General features: G+C 46.5%; 1 protein-coding gene across 3 annotated transcripts in view; it reads left to right on the forward strand.

Moving 5' to 3' along the window:
- Positions 1-17,626, forward strand: part of LOC112267707 (cysteine/serine-rich nuclear protein 3-like) — a 40,067-nt gene extending 22,441 nt beyond the window's left edge. For 2 of the 3 annotated variants that reach the window (XM_042296964.1, XM_042296965.1), the window contains 4 exons: positions 7,803-7,991; positions 8,736-8,995; positions 13,242-13,553; positions 13,761-17,626. In XM_042296964.1, coding sequence (XP_042152898.1) covers positions 7,835-7,991; positions 8,736-8,995; positions 13,242-13,553; positions 13,761-14,747 — 1,716 coding nt within the window. In that variant the 5' untranslated portion in view covers positions 7,803-7,834 and the 3' untranslated portion in view covers positions 14,748-17,626. The remainder of the gene's footprint in view (positions 1-7,802; positions 7,992-8,735; positions 8,996-13,241; positions 13,554-13,760) is intronic. The other variant, XM_042296967.1, reaches the window with a different exon arrangement.
- Positions 17,627-20,327: the final 2,701 nt, after the last annotated feature.

Consider the following 20,327-nt stretch of genomic DNA (forward strand, 5'->3'; position numbering starts at 1 on the left):
GTGTCACGTCTACTCCCGCTCCTCCCCTTCGGCATTTGACGTCACCGGTATACTAACCACCGGTCCTGGGATCCATCACTACGCACACCTGGCATCACTCATTGCCTGCACGTCATCATGTCATCATCATCATGAGGCACACCTGGACTCCATTACCTCACTTATTAACTCCCCTATATCTGGCACTCCCTTAGGTTCTTTCCCCAGATGGTATTATTCCTGTGTTTATGCATAGACGCTGCTGTTATGTTGTCTCGGTTCATGTTTGTTGTTTTATTAAACGTTTCAGCTGCTTTTCGACTCTCAGTGTCTCCGTTACAGAATACTGACTCCAACAATGGAAGCAGCAGGAAAACAGAATATCTCCCATACGGTCGACGAGCAGGAATAACTTCTACGTCAAAACCATGACCAGCTGGCACAACTGGAGACAGCTATGGAAGAGGTTCTTCACAGTGTGTAACGTCTCGAACATACCTGGAGGCGTTGTCGTCAACTAGCGGAGGATACTTTACAACCAGTTGACCCAGCGAGCCAGCACAACAGCCCATTCAGCAACTCGCTCAGGTCAGCGATGCCTGTTTATCGTTACTGGATAAATATGACGGCACCCCATCTAAATGCTGTGGCTTCCTACTTCAGTGCTCCCTCTACTTTACGCACCAGATGGGAGCCCCCACCACCGAGAGGTCCAAGGTTACCATGGTTATTTCTCTGCTGACTGAGCGGGCATTGGAATGGGCCACAGCCATCTGGGAGATAGGAGAGGAGGAGCTAGATTCATATGAGGGGTTCATGGCTCTGTTCAAATGCATCTTCGATCATCATCCTCCGTAGCGCAGAGAGGGAGAATGCCGTGTATGCGCTCACCTTTCGGACAGTGGTTCATTGACACTTGTTCAATGAACCATAAACAATTAATGAACATGCACATGTGGAAGGGTCATTAAGACAATAACCGCTTACAGATGGGAGGCAATTAAGGTCACAGTTATGAAAATGTAGGACACTAAAGAGACCTTTCTACTGACTCTGAAAAACTCCAAAAGAAAGATGCCCAGGGTCCCTGCTCATCTGCGTGAACATGCCTTAGGCATGAGGACTGCAGATGTGGCCATGGCAATAAATTGCTATGTCCGTACTGTGAGACGCCTAAGACAGCGCTACAGGGAGACAGGACGTCCTCACAGTGGCAGACCACATGTAACAACACCTGCACAGGATTGGTACAGCCGAACATCACACATGCGGGACATGTACAAGATGGCAACAACAACTGCCCGAGTTACACCAGGAATGCACAATCCCTTCATCAGTGCTCAGACTGTCCGCAATAGGCTGAGAGAGGCTGGACTGAGGGCTTGTAGGCCTGTTGTAAGGCAGGTCCTCACCAGACATCACCGGCAACAACGTCGCCTATGGGCACAAACCCACCGTCGCTGGACCAGACAGGACTGGCAAAAAGTGCTCTTCAGTGACGAGTTGCGTTTTTGTCTCACCAGGGGTGATGGTCGGATTCGCATTTATCGTCGAAGGAATGAGCGTTACGCCGAGGCCTGTACTCTGGAGCGGGATCGATTTGGAAGTGGAGGGTCCGTCATGGTCTGGGGCGGTGTGCCACAGCATCATCGGACTGAGCTTGTTGTCATTGCAGGCAATCTCAACGCTGTGCGTTACAGGGAAGACTTCCTTCTCCCTCGTGTTACCCTTCCTGCAGGCTCATCCTGACATGACCCTCCAGCATGACAATGCCACCAGCCATACTGCTCGTTCTGTGCGTGGTTTCCTGCAAGACAGGAATGTCAGTGTTCTGCCATGGCCAGCGAAGAGTCCAGATCTCAATCCCATTGAGCATGTCTGGGATCTGTTGGATTGGAGGGTGAGGGCTAGGGCCATTCCCCCCAGAATTGTCTGGGAACTTGCAGGTGCCTTGGTGGAAGAGTGGGGTAACATCTCACAGCAAGAACTGGCAAATCTGGTGCAGTCCATGAGGAGGAGATGCACTGCAGTACTTAATGCAGCTGGTGGCCACACCAGATGCTGACAGTTACTTTTGATTTTTGACACATCCCCCTTTGTTCAGGGACACATTATTCTATTTCTGTTAGTCACATGTCTGTGGGACTTGTTCAGTTTATGTCTCAGTTGTTGAATCTTGTTATGTTCATACAAATATTTACACATGTTAAATTTGCTGAAAATAAACACAGTTGACATTGAGAGGACGTTTCTTTTTTTGCAAAGTTTATTTGACTGTCCCTCATGTACTGTGTCTACAGCATTAGTCGATTCCGGTGCCACAGGGAACTTTATTGACCAGACCCTTGCCTCCTCTCTTATTAACATCTCATTCCCGCTCTCCTCTCATTTCCTGGTTCAATCCCTTGATAGGCGGCCACTAGGATCCGGAACCATTACACACATCACCCAACCACTCACCCTCACCGTAGAGTCCATTCATCAGGAGAACATCCCCTTCTTCATCACCAGTTCACAAGATCTTTCTCGGCCTCCCTTGGCTTCAGCGCCATAATCCCACCATCTCATGGTTGAGGATTAGAATCACAAACTGGTCACCCAAATGCCGGAGGACCTCTTTCCCCATCCCCTGTGGTACTACGTCGGTTGAGAGTCCTGTGGTTGCCCTTTAGCCCAACAACCCGGAGATATACAAGGACCTGCGGGAGGTATTCTCCAAGACCCGCACCAGCTGACCCAGGCCATGGAGGATTACATCCAAGAGGCGCTCCAACAAGTTTTCATCTGCACGTCCTCTTCTCCTGTGTCAGCTGGTTTCATCTCCGTGGCCAAGACTGATGGAGGGTTACGTCCATGTATCGATTACAAAGGACTCAATGAAATCACCACAAAGTACCGTTACCCTCTCCTGTTGTTGCCGGCAGTCATCGAACACCTTCTGGTTAACCACCAGTTTGTCAAGGCTGAGAAGTGCCAATGTCTTCAGAAGGCTGTCTCCTTCTTAGGCTACCAATTCAGCCCGCAGGGAGTGAGGATGGACGACAAGAAGGTCATGGTCAGTCCCAACCACCATTATGGGGTTATAACGGTTTTTGGGATTTTCCAACTTCTACTGCCATTTAATCAGGAACTTCAGCTCTGTCGCAGTCCCTCTCACCTCTCTCTTCGAGGGTGGTCCCTGTAGGTTGGTGTGGAGCCCAGCAGCCGACAAGGCCTTCCGTCTATTCAAGGGACGTTTCACCTCTGTCCCATTGCTCAGATATCCTTTGTGGGGGAGGTGGATGCTTCAGAGGTGGGCGTGGGGGCCAGTTCTGTCTCAATGACAGGGTAATCCACAGAAATTGTACCCGTGTACATGTTAATCTAAACTGTCCCCTGCAGAGAAGATTTACGACGTTGGTGATCGAGAGCTCCTGGCGGCAAAGTTGGCATTAACCTCTCTGGGATATGTGGGATGGTAGCGTCCCAGCTGGCCAAAAGCCAGTGAAAATGCAAAGCGCCAAATTCAAATAAATTACTATCAAAATCAAACCTTCATGAAATCACACAAATAAGATACCAGATTAAAGCTACACGTGTTGTGAATCCAGGCAACATGTCAGATTTCAAAAAGGCTTTTTGGCGAAAGCAAACGATGCCATTATCTGAGGGTAGCACAAAGAGAGAAAACATATTTCAACCCTGCAGGCGCGACACAAAATGTAGAAATAAAAATATAAATCATGCCTTACCTTTGACGACCTTCTTTTGTTGGTACTCCAATATGTCCCATAAACATCACAAATGGTCCTTTTTGTTCGATTAATTCCATCGATATATATCCAAAATGTCCATTTATTTGGCACGTTTGATCCAGAAAAACACCGGTTCCAACTTGCGCAACATGACTACAAAATATCTCAAAAGTTACCTCTAGACTTTGCCAAAACATTTTAAACTAATTTTGTAACACAACTTTATGTATTTTTTAAAGTAAATAATCGATCAAATTGAAGACGGGATGATCTGTGTTCAATACAGGAAGAAAACAAACTGACGCTGCCTTTCTGGTCACGCGCCTCTATCTAACAGTACACTTGAAGTGACCATCGTTTTGAACAGGGCTACTTCTTCATTACACAAAGGAAAAACCTCAACCATTTTCTAAAGACTGGTGACATCCAGTGGAAGCAGTATGGAACTGCAAGAAGGTCCCTTAGAAATCTGGATTCCCAATGAAAGCCCATTGACAAGAGTGACCTCAAAAAAAAATCTGAATGGTTTGTCCTCGGGGTTTCGCCTGCTACATAAGTTCTGTTATACTCACAGACATGATTCAAACAGTTTTAGAAACTTCAGAGTGTGTTCCATCCAAATCTAATAATAATATGCATATCTTACCTTCTGAGGATGAGTAGCAGGCAGTTGAATTTGGGCATGCATTTCATCCGGATGTGAAAATACTGCCCCCTGTCACCAAGAAGTTAAGGGAGTGGAGGCGCTGGCTGGAGGGCACCAAGGAATCATTCATCATCTGCACCGACCATCAGAACCTGGAGAACCTGTGGACAGCAAGTAGACTGAATCTGCACCAAGCAAGGTGGGCCTTTTCTTCACAATGTATGACTTCACGCTGACCTATTGCCCAGGTAAAAACAAAAACACCAAGGACGATGCCCTGTCCCATCTCTACGATTCTGGAGAGGGTCCTGTCCAGAATGCACCTATAATCCCACCCTTCCGTAGCGTCTGGACCTAGGCGTGGACATTCACCAGGCTCTGGAGAGGGAGCCCGCACCCACTAACTGTCCTCCCGAGTGCATCTACGTTCCCACGGGGATAAGGGATCGGCTGCTGACCTGCGCACACACAGCTGTCGTTGCTGGACATTGGGCAGTGTGAGGTATTTCTCGCACTACCCAATCCATCTCTGAGAAGTACTGGTGGCCCACCTTGGCACAGGATGTCACTTGTTGCGTCAACTCCTGTTTCATATGTGCCCAAACCAAATCCCCCCCAGAACGCTCCTTCAGGTAAACTCCTGCCTCAGCGTCCCTGGTATCTATCCATTGACTTTGTTACTGATCTCCCCTCTGACGGTTTCACCACCATTTTGGTGGTTGTGTTTAGATTTTCAAAATACTGTCATTTAATCCTGCTTTCTGGTCTCCCTACTGTTCTCCAGGTTGCTGAGGCACTATTCCAGCAGGTCTTCCAGCATTATGGCCTTCCGGAGGACATCGTCTCCGACCGTGGCCCCCAATTCACATCACGGTATGGAGAGCCTTTATGGAGAAGCTCGGGGTCGCGGTCAGCCTCACTTCCGGGTATAGGCCTCAGCCCAACAGGCAGGTGGAGAGGATCAACCAGGAGCTGGGGAGGTTCCTGAGGAGTCACTGTCAGGACCGGCAGGGAGAGTGGGCTCGATTCCTTCCGTTGGCGGAGTACACCCAGAACTCGCTACTCCTCCACTGGGTTGACACCCTTCCAGTGTGTTCTGGGTTTTCAGCCGGCCCTGGCTCCGTGGCCCCCTGGGCCAAACCGAAGCTCCTGCGGTTGATGAGTAGTACAGACACGCAGAAGCGTGGAGCAATGCTCACGTGAGACTCCAGCGCGCCGTCCACTGTCAAACCCCAGTGTACCACTCTAGGGATCATGTCTGGCTCTCTACCAGGAACCTCACACTCCACCGGCTCTGTAAGAATCTGAGCCCCCAGTTTGTGTGTCACGGGGGGGGGTACTGTCACGTCCACTCCCACTCTTCCCCTCTGGTGTTCGACATCGCCAGTATACTAACCACCGGTCCTAGGATCCATCATTAAGTACACCTGCACGTCATGAGGCCCACCTGGACTCCATTACCTCCCCTATATCTGGCACTCCCTTAGGTTCTTTCCCCAGTCAGTATTGTTTCTGTGTTTATGCGTAGACGCTATTCCTATGTTATCTCATTCCATGTTGTTTTATTAAACGTTTCACCTGCACCTGCTTCTCGACTCTCAGTGCCTCCGTTACACTATGGGTATATCAGTCTCCCGAGTAATAAGTTGGCCAATTCTCTGTCTGTCCACAAGGGGGCACCCGTCCTCCTCACCCGCTTCCTGTCTCCAGCTCAGAGCTTTTCATTCCTGGGAATTAGATTTGATTAGAAATCGCCCCTGTCGGTTACCCCAGAAGGGTTCCGTTTCTCAGAGCTATCTGTCCCATTCCCAGCTAGGCTACAAGGCACTTTGTCGCCAGTACCTATGGCTGGTCGGTAGGGTAACCTCCATGGTAACTTCCAGTGTTCACGGGTGTCAAAAGTGTTGTCTCCCCCATGTGAGTTCAATGACAAGTGTCCCTCCTCCACATTCATACACACAGTTGTCAAGAGTGGTTCTTCCATTTCCACCAATCTCTCCCAGTCCCAGTCCCCCACTTCACGAGAGGCTCACTGTCTGCTCCGACCAGTGGCGCAGTGTTGCCCTAGATCATGCGAACAGTGACATCAGGGTACAAGCGACAATTTGTTGTGCGTCTCCCATGCTTCTGCAGCATTACCACACCGACTGTTCCCAAGGCCCCAGCGCCCATTTTGAGGGAGGGAATATCCTCCCGTCGCTAGAAGCAGGCAATCCGAGGGGTTTCTATGTTGAAAATCCTGAATGGCTGGTACAGACAGTATTTCCTGGTTTCCGAAAAGGGACATGCCCTCAGCTAGCACCTCAGACTACAAACTCAGAATGCTCACGAGCCGCAGGCTATTACAGCCTATTGGCTGGTGGCGGAAGAGTCGAGGGGCACGCAGTGTTACACACATCCATACTACTTTCCCATATTCAGTTTCTAGACTTCCTAAGAAACCATAAAAAGAGCTGTCTGACTCCATCTCAGCGCATACCGTTTCTGGGTCTGGAGCTAGACTCACTCGCATATCGCTCTTTTCTATCCCTGCGGAGGGTGTTCAGGTTCCGGCTCTGCTCAGCCAAATTTTGGAGATTTTCCAGAGTGCTAGCCACTCACCTGGACGCATCTCGCAGCCTTACCCGGTCGCTTTGGGTGTCCCCAGTCAGGCCTTCAGGCCCTGGCCCAGTGGTGGGACCCTCTGCTATTGTTAGGGGGCTCCCATGGACTGAGTTATATCTGGCAGACGCATCCCCCCCAAGGGGTGTACGATGGTAACTCGATTCGGGAGGGATGGATACTGATGCGGAGTGCACCATATCAATTACCCAGAGCTCCTAACGGTATATCGGCGCTCAGGCACTTCCCCTTGCTTTTGTTGGGCTGGCTTGTGTTGGTCAGAACCAACAATATGTCAGTGGTGGTGTGAATCAACAGATGGAGAGAGACTCTCTCTTCCTCCTAACCTTGGCTCAGTCCCTATTTCTGGGGAGCAGTGTGCACATGCTCTCGCTTTGGGCCACTGTTTCCTGAAGGAGGGAAATGAGGTACAACACCTGTTTGGCCCCACGCCGCACGTTCCTGGGCTCGGTGAAGAGCGGTATTAAATTGAAGAAATAAATCCAAGCCTCACGCTTATCACCTGTAGAAGGCGGGGCTTCCAGCGAGGCGTGGCGTGGCCTTATCATGCATGATTGTAGACCCTTCAGTCGGAAGAGTGCGACTCCCCATAGTATGTTGTACCTCGTTTCCCTCCAGAGAACAGTAGTTATAGTCATAATGTTAAGTTTACTTTTATGCACTCGATGCACTCATCACATATACCTATTGAGAAAGATCAATGCCCACTATGCCATGAACTGAGCAACCATGTGCAGTAGCATAGGTTTGCTCATCGACCATGTACACACTTGTGCAATAACGATAATACCATTTCTTGCAACATTCTTTCTTTCTCTCAGGGGCAGACGTTGGGTGGTAGACCTACGGCAGGATGAGTGGGATCCTGAAGAGGAAGTTTGAGGAGGTGGAGGTGCACAGCCCCTCCCCCTGCCTCTCTCTCCGGGGGTCCGATGACGAGGTCTCTGCCGGCAGTGACAGCGGGAACAGCAGCGACAGCGTCAACCCCGGCCCCTCCACCCCCGTCGCCCGTGAGTTGCTTACCCAGCATGCATGTACTTGATTGCTTAACTAACACAGCCAGCTTTGCCAACTTCGGACAACACTGTCAACTATTTGACACAAAGTGAATGAAATAGCGGCTTACATTGTGCTGGTGAGTAGCCATCCATCTTTTCAGTGGAATAAAACTCCCAGTTAATAGAACCACTTCCTCACCTACTGCTTTTCAGCTCAGATGGGATTCCCTCAAGCACCACCAGCATAGAGAGCCTCAGTGGGATTAGAATAATAGGGAGAAACAGGAAGTAACTCTTGGGAGTAGTGTGATTTCATCTCTCTCTAGGAGTCATAGCTGGTGATCTCCCCTAGCTCCTGCTCCCTGTGGGTTTTTAGATGACAGGGAGGATGTGAGGGATGCTAAAACTCAAGGGGTCCATAGGGATATCAATAGCAGCAATACTCACTTAAGGGCTGTGGCACAGCGGTCTAAGGCACTGCATCTCAGTGCAAGAGGAGTCACTACAGTCCCTGGTTCGAACCCAGGTTGTATGACATCTGGCCATGATTGGGAGTCCCATAAGGCGGCGCATAATTGGCCCAGCGTCGTCCAGGTTTGGCCGGGGGTAGGCCATCATTGTTAATAAAAATGTGTTCTTAACTGACTTGTCTAATTAAATAAAGGTACAATAAAAAAAATGATATAGTGATACTTTGTCTCTAAATACCCCCTTTCTCTCCATCCCTCCTTCTCTCCCTATCCCTCCCTCTAACAGCCTCCTCTATCTTGAGGTGTGAGAAGCGCCTGCTGGTGCGCAATGTGCACTTTGAGAGCGTGACGGTGTACTACTTCAGCCGGCGCCAGGGCTTCACCAGCGTGCCCACGCAGGGTGGCAGCACCCTGGGCATGTCCACACGCCACAGCTGGGTGCAGCGCTACACCCTGGGGGAGTTCGCTGTGGAGCAGGAGAGAAGCCACCGAGACATGCTGCGAGACCACCTCAAAGAGGAGAAACTCAACTCCATCAAACTCAAGGTAGTGTCATAACTCTCCTGTGACGATCTGAAGGATCAGGTTACAGGGGGGTCCACTCTACAGTGTGCGCTCTCTCTCTCGTAGAGGGGGAGAGCGGGAAGACTGTTTTATGGTCGGTCATAACATACGCTGCCCTTATGCTCTGTAGTGTTCGAGATTGGAATGTAAACTGTGGAACACAGAGAGACCCTCGAACATCAAAGGTTTGAATAATTAAACAATGTTTCTATTTTTGAGAATGTGGGAGTGGTCTGTGGACACTTAAGGGACAGTCATGTCGAGTGGTTCATTTGGTGATCTAATGAAGGACAGGAAACACACATAACTGTATATCTTACAGTGTACATTTCCCAGCTGTCAGGTTTACATCGAAATATTGTGAAACATATGTGATTAAACGTTAAATTATTTGTGAAAAGATGTAATGTTCTAAATGAGAAAATATGGGTTTTCATATAAAGTTAACCAAATCAGTGGTCACGCCCACATGAGCGTAGACATTATGTCAGCGTCATGGACTCGCGCCTTTTTCCACAGAGTATAAAGCCCACTTCCTACAAAATTTACATCAAGTCAGAGAACGCTGGGAGTCCCCATGTTGGAATGGCTAGAATTCTATAGATCATTAGACCATACAGCTGTAGTTTTGGCTACAAGGCTGGAAATGGTTCATCTCCGAGACTATCAATCACTACAGAATAAGAGAAAATCTTAGACATTTAATTACTAGTCTAGTACGAGAATACCGACAATCGCAGAAACATCTATTCTAAGAGCATGGTACGCCTGACTTATCGATTACAACAGACACTATCCAGAGCCGCGGAGAAAGCTACAACCACGAAGGACATTGTGACTTCTGGGGAAGTTTACCAGAAACTCTCTGATGAACTGACTCTCCAGCAGACAGACAGGCGATTCCAACAGAAGACAACAACGACATACGGGCGTAAATCTAGACATTGCTATTATTTTCAAATGAGCGGCCGTTCATGTGCAAAGGATTAGCATTTCAATGAATAGAATTATCAACTGTGTCTAGTGAATCCGTTTCGTCTTTCCTGCTTTTTCTCCGTCCAGACCCCTTTCATTTGTCTACCAAGCTGTCATATCGGCTTCGTCCGCTAAGGACTTTTTCTTTGTATCAGGTAGTAACCCACATATCTACAGTTTGTTTTATGTCATTCGGTGTGGTTAGTTAGTAAATAAATAAGCCCGTTTTTATATCGACACTCTCAAATTGACACTCTATAAACAACATTTTTCATGGCGCCCCGACTTCCTAGTTTAAAGTTTCGTGATTAGTTTAATTGCGTAATTAAATTACACATAGAGAATTGCTTTAATAAAATACAGTCTTCACATTTAATGATAGTCGACACACGACAGTAGCCAACTCCAATGAAATGGCAATAAAATGCTAATTAAAATTAAAATTAATTACTTAAAAATCATACAATGTGATTTTCTGGATTTTTGTTTTAGATTCCGTCTCTCACAGTTGAAGTGTATCTATGATAAAAAATTACAGACCTCTACATGCTTTGTAAGTAGGAAAACCTGCAAAATCGGCAGTGTATCAAATACTTGTTCTCCCCACTGTATTGATATATATATATATATATTATTTTTCTTCAGGATTTTGGAAATTCTCCCATGACCCCCATTTTCATATCAGGCGACCCGTCCCCCCACCCCTATGCGGTCGCAACCCCTAGTTTGGGAACCACTAGTCTAACGGAAGGCAGCCGAGTCTGTCTAACGGAAGGCAGCCGAGTCTGTCTAACTGAAGGCAGCCGAGTCTGTCTAACGGAAGGCAGCCGAGTCTGTCTAACTGAAGGCAGCCGAGTCTGTCTAACTGAAGGCAGCCGAGTCTGTCTAACTGAAGGCAGCCGAGTCTGTCTAACTGAAGGCAGCCGAGTCTGTCTAACTGAAGGCAGCCGAGTCTGTCTAACTGAAGGCAGCCGAGTCTGTCTAACTGAAGGCAGCCGAGTCTGTCTAACTGAAGGCAGCCGAGTCTGTCTAACTGAAGGCAGCCGAGTCTGTCTAACTGAAGGCAAGGTCTAACTGAAGGCAGCCGAGTCTGTCTAACTGAAGGCAGCCGAGTCTGTCTAACTGAAGGCAGCCGAGTCTGTCTAACTGAAGGCAGCCGAGTCTGTCTAACTGAAGGCAGCCGAGTCTGTCTAACTGAAGGCAGCCGAGTCTGTCTAACTGAAGGCAGCCGAGTCTGTCTAACTGAAGGCAGCCGAGTCTGTCTAACGGAAGGCAGCCGAGTCTGTCTAACTGAAGGCAGCCGAGTCTGTCTAACTGAAGGCAAGTCTGTCTAACTGAAGGCAGCCGAGTCTGTCTAACGGAAGGCAGCCGAGTCTGTCTAACGGAAGGCAGCCGAGTCTGTCTAACTGAAGGCAGCCGAGTCTGTCTAACTGAAGGCAGCCGAGTCTGTCTAACTGAAGGCAGCAGTCTAACTGAAGGCAGCCGAGTCTGTCTAACTGAAGGCAGCCGAGTCTGTCTAACTGAAGGCAGCCGAGTCTGTCTAACTGAAGGCAGCCGAGTCTGTCTAACTGAAGGCAGCCGAGTCTGTCTAACTGAAGGCAGCCGAGTCTGTCTAACTGAAGGCAGCCGAGTCTGTCTAACTGAAGGCAGCCGAGTCTGTCTAACAGAAGGCAGCCGAGTCTGTCTAACTGAAGGCAGCCGAGTCTGTCTAACTGTCTGTCTAACTGAAGGCAGCCGAGTCTGTCTAACGGAAGGCAGCCGAGTCTGTCTAACTGAAGGCAGCCGAGTCTGTCTAACTGAAGGCAGCCGAGTCTGTCTAACTGAAGGCAGCCGAGTCTGTCTAACGGAAGGCAGCCGAGTCTGTCTAACGGAAGGCAGCCGAGTCTGTCTAACTGAAGGCAGCCGAGTCTGTCTAACTGAAGGCAGCCGAGTCTGTCTAACTGAAGGCAGCCGAGTCTGTCTAACTGAAGGTTTGGACTATGCCTTTGTGTTAAAGTATCCAGCAGTGCAGTGGCAAATTCAGTGTATTAATAATAGATTGCATAAGGCACACACAGTGGCACTTTTCCATGTGCCTAAAGTGCAGTACATTGTACACCAATGTGTAGCATGGCAACTATTTTTTGTGCTAGAAATCAGCTAACATAGCAGAGAGATGAGGAAGGAATGTTTGCCCATTTGTAAGCCGGGGATAACCAGGAAAGCAGGATAGCATTAGGACTAAGTTATGAGTTCAAGGCTAATGACAAATTACATTAAAAGCCTGAGTGGCACAGTCCTTTCTAGTCAAAATTACCTTTACATTCCTTATAATGTATTTATTCAGTGTATTCACTTGCACTTTCAGCTGCTTTATCGCAGAGATTCTAATCCAACACAAGGGGATGCGCTAACACAAGCAGTCAGCCATGTAATTGTTATCAATAATAATCCCCCTCATTGGTTTATGCTGATTCCTCACACCTCGCTGTGACCTCGGACAGAGTGTTGGAGTATCAACTTTCTTTGAACAACCTGTGTAAACCATTTGTGTTGAATTGATTTACATCACCACCTAAGGTATTATAATCAGGAGATGAGCATTTATTTCATAGATACAAGGATACACATATAAGCACCTACAGCAGTCTATATGGCATGACTTTACAAGAGCCCAGATACATTATACACTGAGTATACAAAACGGTAAGAACACCTGCTCTTTCCATGACACAGACTGACCGTGTCAATCCAGGTGAAAGCTGTGATCCCTCATTGATGTCACTTGTTATATCCACTTCAATCAGTGTAGATGAAGGGGAGGAAAAAGGTTAAACAAATGTTTTTAAGCTTTGAGAATTTAGACATGGATTGTGTGTGTGTGTGTGTGTGTGTGCCATTCAGAGCTTGAATGGGCAAGACAACAGATTTAAGTGCCTTTGAACAGGGTATTGTAGTAGGCGCCAGGCGGTTTGTGTCAAGAACTGCAACGCTGCTGGGTTTTCTATATTCAACAGGTTCCTGTGTGTATCAACAATGGTCCACCACCTAAAGGACATGCAGCCAACTTGACAAAACTGTGGGAAGCATTGGAGTCATCATGGGCCAGCATCCCTGTGGAACGCTTTTGACACCTTGTAGAGTCCATGCCCTGACGAACTGAGGCTGGTCGAAGGGCAAAAGGGGGTGCAAACTCAATATTGGGAAGGTGTTCGGTTTACTCCGTGTGCATCACGAGAGAGCATCACCATCTACTCGTGTTTTTTTCTTCCAGCTGACCAATAATGGCACTGTGGAGTCGGACGAGGCCGAGTCACTGACCTTGGACGACATCTCAGAGGACGACATCGACCTGGACAACACGGAGGTGGACGAGTACTTCTTCCTGCAGCCGATGACCACCAGGCGGCGCCGCGCTCTCCTCCGGGCATCTGGGGTGCGACGCATTGACGTGGAGGAGAAGCACGAGCTGCGGGCCATCCGGGTGTCCCGGGAGGAGTGCGGCTGTGACTGCAGGGGGCTGTGCAACCCCGCGACCTGCGCTTGCAGCCTGGCCGGCATCAAGTGCCAGGTAAATGGAGCTGTGGTGAGGGTCTCCTGAATTACCTCTGTCAGTATGTTTGCCTGTTAAATGATGGCTGGCTGACTGGCCCGCTACTGGATAGCTGGCTGTTTGCCTGGCTGTTTGACCGTCTGCTATGCTTATGCATCTGTCTATGTGTTCGTTATTAATTGGAAACGCAACCGTCCAGTATTGGAGGCTAACTGAGGCGTTGGTTGTCTGTCTGTACAGGTAGATCGCATGTCATTCCCGTGCGGCTGCAGCAAGGAGGGCTGCAGTAACAGCACAGGTCGTGTCGAGTTCAACCCCATCCGTGTTCGCACCCACTTCCTGCACACCATCATGAAGCTGGAGCTGGAAAAGAGCCACGAGCAACAACAACCACAGGTCACCATTGGTTACCACGGAGAACTACCAGTCAACGTCCCTGTCCAGCGTGCTCTGCAGTACCCCCTGATGTCTGACAACATCCCAGTCCCGCAGGCTCCCATCATGCACCTGCCGAGTGCCAGCGACGTGGAGCAGCATCTAGAAGAGGAAGTGGACGAAGATGAGGAAGATGAGGAGGAGGAGGATGATGACGATGGTAGTAGTTTATGTAGTGGCCTCTCGGACTGCAGCACCGACAGCCTGCACACTAGTGACTCTGAGGAGGAGGAGGAGGAAGATGACTGTGAGTCTATGGAGGAGGGGGTGAGTGGACCCCCAGTCTCTCACACAGAGGTGGTCCCTCTCTCCTCTGTGTTGGGTTACAGTGATGGCACACAGACCAACACCAACCACGCTAACCCCAACTCATACTACCACAACCCTTCATCGGGGTACTACCAGATGGACAACTCAGCCAAGCTGAACCCCACACCAAAATCCCCTTGTGAAGCTCCCTCACTCTGCCTCTCACTCCCCAACAGGGAGGGGGCCACCGATGGCCCCACGGTCGTGTCACAGGAGCAGCCTAAAACCACCTCCGAGCCGCACACAGACCACCTCAGCCAGATAGAGGGACTGTATATGCATTTTCCCCACACTGACAAAGCACCAGCAGCCAACGCCTGTTCCTCAGCCCCGCAGCAGAGCAACACTCCCCACAGTGGGGAGACTAGTACACTACACCATGAGCAGCCCTATCAGACACAGGTTAGCGTTTTTCATCATGAATCTTGTTCTAGAGGCAACTCTGCGGAGTGGTCACTAGCTGGCACAGCCACAAAGTCATAAAATCAGATTTTAAACCTAACCTTAACCCTAAACGTAACCACACTGCTAACCCTAATGCCTAACTCTAACCTTAAGACCAAAAGCACATTTTGTAATTTTTACAATATAGCCAATTTTGACTCAGTAGCTAGCCTATCTAAGGGGAAATCGCTCAGTTCTGCCTCCAGGACAATGACAATAATTGTCAATCAGCCTTTCAGACAGACATGAACGGTAATGATATTACACTGTCACTGAAGAAGAGCACACAGTCTGAGGTATCTGTGGGGACTAAGGAGCAGCAAAGCCAAGGGTCTTTCAACGGGCTGGCTGAGGCGTCCTCTCTCCTGCCTGAGAATTAAAGGGATCCACCCATTCTAGAGACTAACACTAGTCACTAGCAGTGTCAGGTAGACTTGTGGCGAGTTCAATGAAACTGGTTAGTGTGATAAGTCAAATAAGCATTCCTTTGCAGCAAGTATGCACATTTGGATTAATGTGTTGACCAAGTTAATTAAAGGGATACTTCAGGATGTTGGCAATGATCGCCTTCTCCAGATCCAGATGAACTTGTGGATACCATTTTTATGTCTCTGTGTGTAGTTTGAAAGAAGTTGCTAACTAGCGTTAGCGCAATTGCTAACTAGAGTTAGCACAATGACTGGAAGTCTATGGAAACCAGATGTTAGCTGTGACCATAGACTACCAGTCATTGCACTAACACTAGTGAGCATTGGCTTGCAAAACTACCTCTAACTTCCTTCGTACTGGGATGAAGGATGCAGGGAAATAAAAATGGTATCCTTGAGTTCATCGGACTGGGACTGGGGAAGTAGATAATGGGCTTCATTGCCAAAATCCTGAAGTATCCCTTTACTAGTGAAACTACATGATGCCAGTATCAATTCATTTTCTGCACAGGAATAATGCTGTTGTTGACCTATCCTAGAAACCGGGTCGCCCGTTTGATTGAATAGAACCTGAAGGACGGTGTTTGTTGTTTTTAACTCCTGATGAATGTACCTTTTTAAAGTGAACAATTAGGTTTCAAAGGCAAGTTGTGGGGTTTTGCCTCAGAAGGATCTTTGCACATTATTGCGCACACAGTTTCCATGTCCTGGTTCTGAATGTCTAACCGCTATTGGACAATGACTGTGAAATAGTTAGAATTTAAACAAAATGATTCCTTGTCGAATGGGAAAATGAAAAGATAATCACATTTTAGTTAAACGAATGAACAAAGATAGACGGTAGGGCTCGGACGATATCAGCAACGCGATACTTGTTAGTCGCGTGGCAATGAAACAAAACATGATGGCGGATTTACCTTCTTTAGGAAAACAGCCCTAATGTTGGAAATAAACATTGATCACAGTATTTATACATAGCAGGTTTTTAAAAGACCGAAGAGTTTTTTTCTGGTTCATGTTTAAATTTTTGCCATATGGAAAAAAGTATTGCAGTACTGGTATAGTCACAGCCTTGGTAGATTGAGCTTTTATATGGAGTGAACTGGAAAATGTATATAGCTGCAGTTTATTTATGACTACGTTTATGTAATATAATGTGCGTTTTGATAATGAGAGCATGCTGTTGTTAGTACTGATGACAAATCAACACGATTTTGAGGTACTACTATTATGAAGCGTTGGTCTCGTGTTTATTTGTGTCGTCTCATAGATGTTGAATACTTTGCATGTATTTTGTTGAAAGGAAAAACCTCCCTGTTTTAAAAATGAACTTTTTAAAAAATATATATCCAGTGAGAATGTCAAAAGGAAACAAATGAAAGGACACATTGTACTTTACATTAGATGGACAATCCTCCAAGATACATACTGTAGTTAGAGCCACAGACTTATAATCATCTCTAGTCTTACCACTGCATTTAGGTCCATTTTCAATTGGACCATGAAACTTGGAAAATGTGCGTTGTTTGAAATCGTTTTATACATCTTGCTTAATTTCACGAGACAAGCTATATTTTCAGTGCTGCTATTATGATTTGTTATCAAGCTTTATTGTCACATGCACAGGACACAGCAGGTGTAAAACAGTGCAGGGAGAACCTTGACTTGCGAGCTCTTTCCCAAAAATGTGTAATAACGGTTGTAATACAGATAAATAAAAACAGGTGAAATGTGACAGAAGAATAGAGTTATATAACGTTCTTATATACAGGTCAGTACAGTACCAGTACTGTTATTACAGTGTGCAGGGGGTACTGGACGGATTGAGGAAGGAATGGACCTACTCCATCACGACATGTTCTTTTTCTCCACTCGCTTTTCTCTATGTATCCAGTCTCTTCATCTAGCCCCTTTATGGTTCTCCTCGCTCTCTCTCTCACTCTCTCACGCTCTCTTGCCCTCATGACCTCTCTCTCCTCTCGCCCATCCTGTGACATCATATCACGTCAGCCAATGAGGTGGTGTGTAGCGTAAGGGTGCCAAAGCATTCATGTTCAGGTGATCTATAGTGAAGTAAGCTACCAGTCTGTACCAGTCTCTGCTATTCTGCTGTAGATATGATTTGGTAGTCTATATTGTGGTCAGTGTGAAAATGGGTATTTTATTGTGGTTTATTCCCGCAGCAGTCTGTTGTATCATGAAGGCCTTGAAGTGCACAGAGCTCATGTTGTTTTTGGCTTTGTCCCAAATGGCACCTTATTCCCTTTATAGTGCACTTCTTTTGAACAAGGAAGTAGTACCCTTATAGAGTATTTGGGACACAGACTTCCTGTTCGGTTTAGTTTTGTTCCAGAATGTCTCTTTGTTTATCAAGACTGCCTAGAACTGGGGGCCAAAAATAGATTTTCTCTGTTTGTCTCTTCTTTTTTACACCAACATTTGTTCCTTTTTCCACAAACATCAGACTTTGAGAATAAATAACCAATGGAATAATTGTGTCCCTTGTCAATCATTTTGGTTACGAATTATTATGACCTTGACATTTTGTCAAGATGACTCATACATATCAGTAATGTATTGTTGTAATTATTAAAGGAAGACAAAATCCTAGACTTAAATATGGCTGTTTCAGATTATAGTTTATTTGTAAAAAAAAAAGTCTTTGTCAACACCCATTTTCCAGTTCCAAATGTAGCCTCTGAAATCCCCAGAGAAAACCAGTGCCATGTCGACTGTCTCGCCCAACAGAGTCAGAGTGAGATGGATTCTCCGGAATGTGTCTGTTTCCCAGGGTAACACATAGCTAAGAATGCTGTCTTGCGCTCAAGACCTCTACATTATGTAATGAATGTGAGGAGTTCTTTCAGTAATGTCTAAGCAACTGATTTTTCCAGGATATACAGTGCCTTCGGAAGGTATTCAGACGCCTAGTCTCCCAGTCCCTGCCGCTGAAAAACACCCCCACAGCTTGATGCTGCCACCACCATACTTTTACTCTGACGTGCACTTTCAACTGTGGGACCTTATATAGACAAGTGTGTACCTTTCCAAATCAAGTCCAGTCAATTGAATTTACCACAGGTGGACTCCAATCAAGTGTAGAAACATCTCAAGGATGATCAATGGAAACAGGTGTCTCATAGCAAAGGGTCTGAATACTTATGTAAATAAGGTATTTCAGTTTGCTTAATATTTTTTCAAAAATGTCTATGAACCTGTTTTTGCTTTGTCATTATGGGGTATTGTGTGTAGATAGCTGAGGATTTTTTTGTTTGATTAATACATTTTAGAATAAGGCTGTATGTGGAAAAATTCAGGGGTCTGAATACTTTCTGAAGGCACTTTATGGATTGTTATTTAGTATAAAGTCAGTTATAGCTGATACGATTCTGTTCTTGTTGATACCTTTGAAAGTAGTGATTGTAATGAATTGAGACATTTCCGAAACGGCATTAGGAACAAGGTCTTAGTTTTAAACTGACTATCAAATCAGTCAGTCTACTCTGGTGTTCTTTCTCTATACCTGGATAGTTGACAACAGATTTAATCATGTCTAAATTATGGCTTAATGAGGAGTTCAGTAACAACATTGAAATAATCATTATTGCATTATTCAAATTACATAATACAAATACAATAAATTATAACAGGTTATATGTTTTGACTCAATGGAAGTTGATGACAAAACCAAAATTCCCTTGCTAAGGGGGGTTGTTTATTGCTCATTTGTGCTGTTGCTGAGCAACTATTTCTAGGTAATCATGGAAATTATTCTCAAGAGTTCAACAGACATAATAACCTGCTATAATGACATAATTTGATTACTTAATTGAGCACATCAATTCAGCCTACTGCATGATTTGAGCCAGTCAACAAGCACTCATAGAACATGTTTATTGAAAATCTCCTTGAAATCAGCCAGAAGTGCTACCCAGACTGGTCATGTGTCTCCCCACCTCTAGGTGGAGCCACTGACCTTATTTTGCATGGAGTCCTCTCTTTGGTGGCAGGCAGGTTAGGGTGTAAGGTGGTCCTGTCTTCCCACCTCACACAGGCTAATCTGTTCCTGAATGGGGACCTTGTCATGGCTCACTACTCATGGGTGTGTATTAAACCAACATTTACTCAAACAGACCCCCACTACAGCAGGTGCTGAGCACACAAAGGACTTGTATGGATTAAAGCGCAGGGATATGAAGGCAGTTCATCGATACTATGCATATACTGTAGTACTGTACAGTATAATAAGTGTATTACATGGCTTCTGATCATGGTGGTTTTTTTCTGATGCAGGGAAGGAGGGAAGGACAGGGGTCGGGAAGGGTATGCCAGCTCGCAGCAAGGTATTGTGGGTAGGCAGTTGGGAGACACTACTGATCAATCAAAAGCGGGGGAGCTGTGATGTAAGGTTGCCAAGCAACAGCAGGGGAGAATCTGGCGGCAGAATCAGCAAAGTGTTTTGAGGGGGTAAGGGTGGGGGTAATCTCAATCTCTCTCTCTCTGTATACAGCTGACATATGTCTCCCTGCTGCCTATTGACCATTCAACATGCTAACAATAGATTGCATAGCGCAACAGTTTCATCTGATTGAAAATATTCTGTGTACAAAGTATGCTTTCCAAAATCGGTTTTATTTTGGAAATCTTGATTTTGTGTTTTGTGTGTCACATCTTTGGTCCTAACAAAAATGTCCCTCGTCACACATTTACATTTCAGTGTAGCATGAAATTCAACCACATGGATGATCCCGTCAACCAGACATCCAGCCATCGTCATACTTTCTGATAGAGCACAGCCTAAAAGAGAAAGGTAACAGGTGTGTCCTTTATTCCTTTGAATGTTTTCATTCACGTTAGCAGATGAACTGATACCAGTCCTGACCTGCATGCCCTTCACTAACACACTAGCTGAAGGGAAAATGGCCGCCGATTGCTTTATGTTTCATATCTACAGAAATGTGGACCATACAAGTGTTTCATGTGTCAATGTGTGCAGAATGTAAAACAAATTGTAGAAAAATGGCAACCTAAAAGTTCATTTGAAAAGCAACAGTATCTACAGCAGAAGTGCTATTTATAATACGTGGAATACAAGTAAAATATAGACCCCCAGTCACACACACACGCGTGCCCGCACGGACGCACACACACACACACACAGATGTCTGCACGCAAACACAGGCGCACACAC

This window comes from Oncorhynchus tshawytscha, linkage group LG14 (genome assembly GCF_018296145.1).
Source record: "Oncorhynchus tshawytscha isolate Ot180627B linkage group LG14, Otsh_v2.0, whole genome shotgun sequence".
In the NCBI taxonomy this organism is placed as follows: domain Eukaryota; kingdom Metazoa; phylum Chordata; class Actinopteri; order Salmoniformes; family Salmonidae; genus Oncorhynchus; species Oncorhynchus tshawytscha.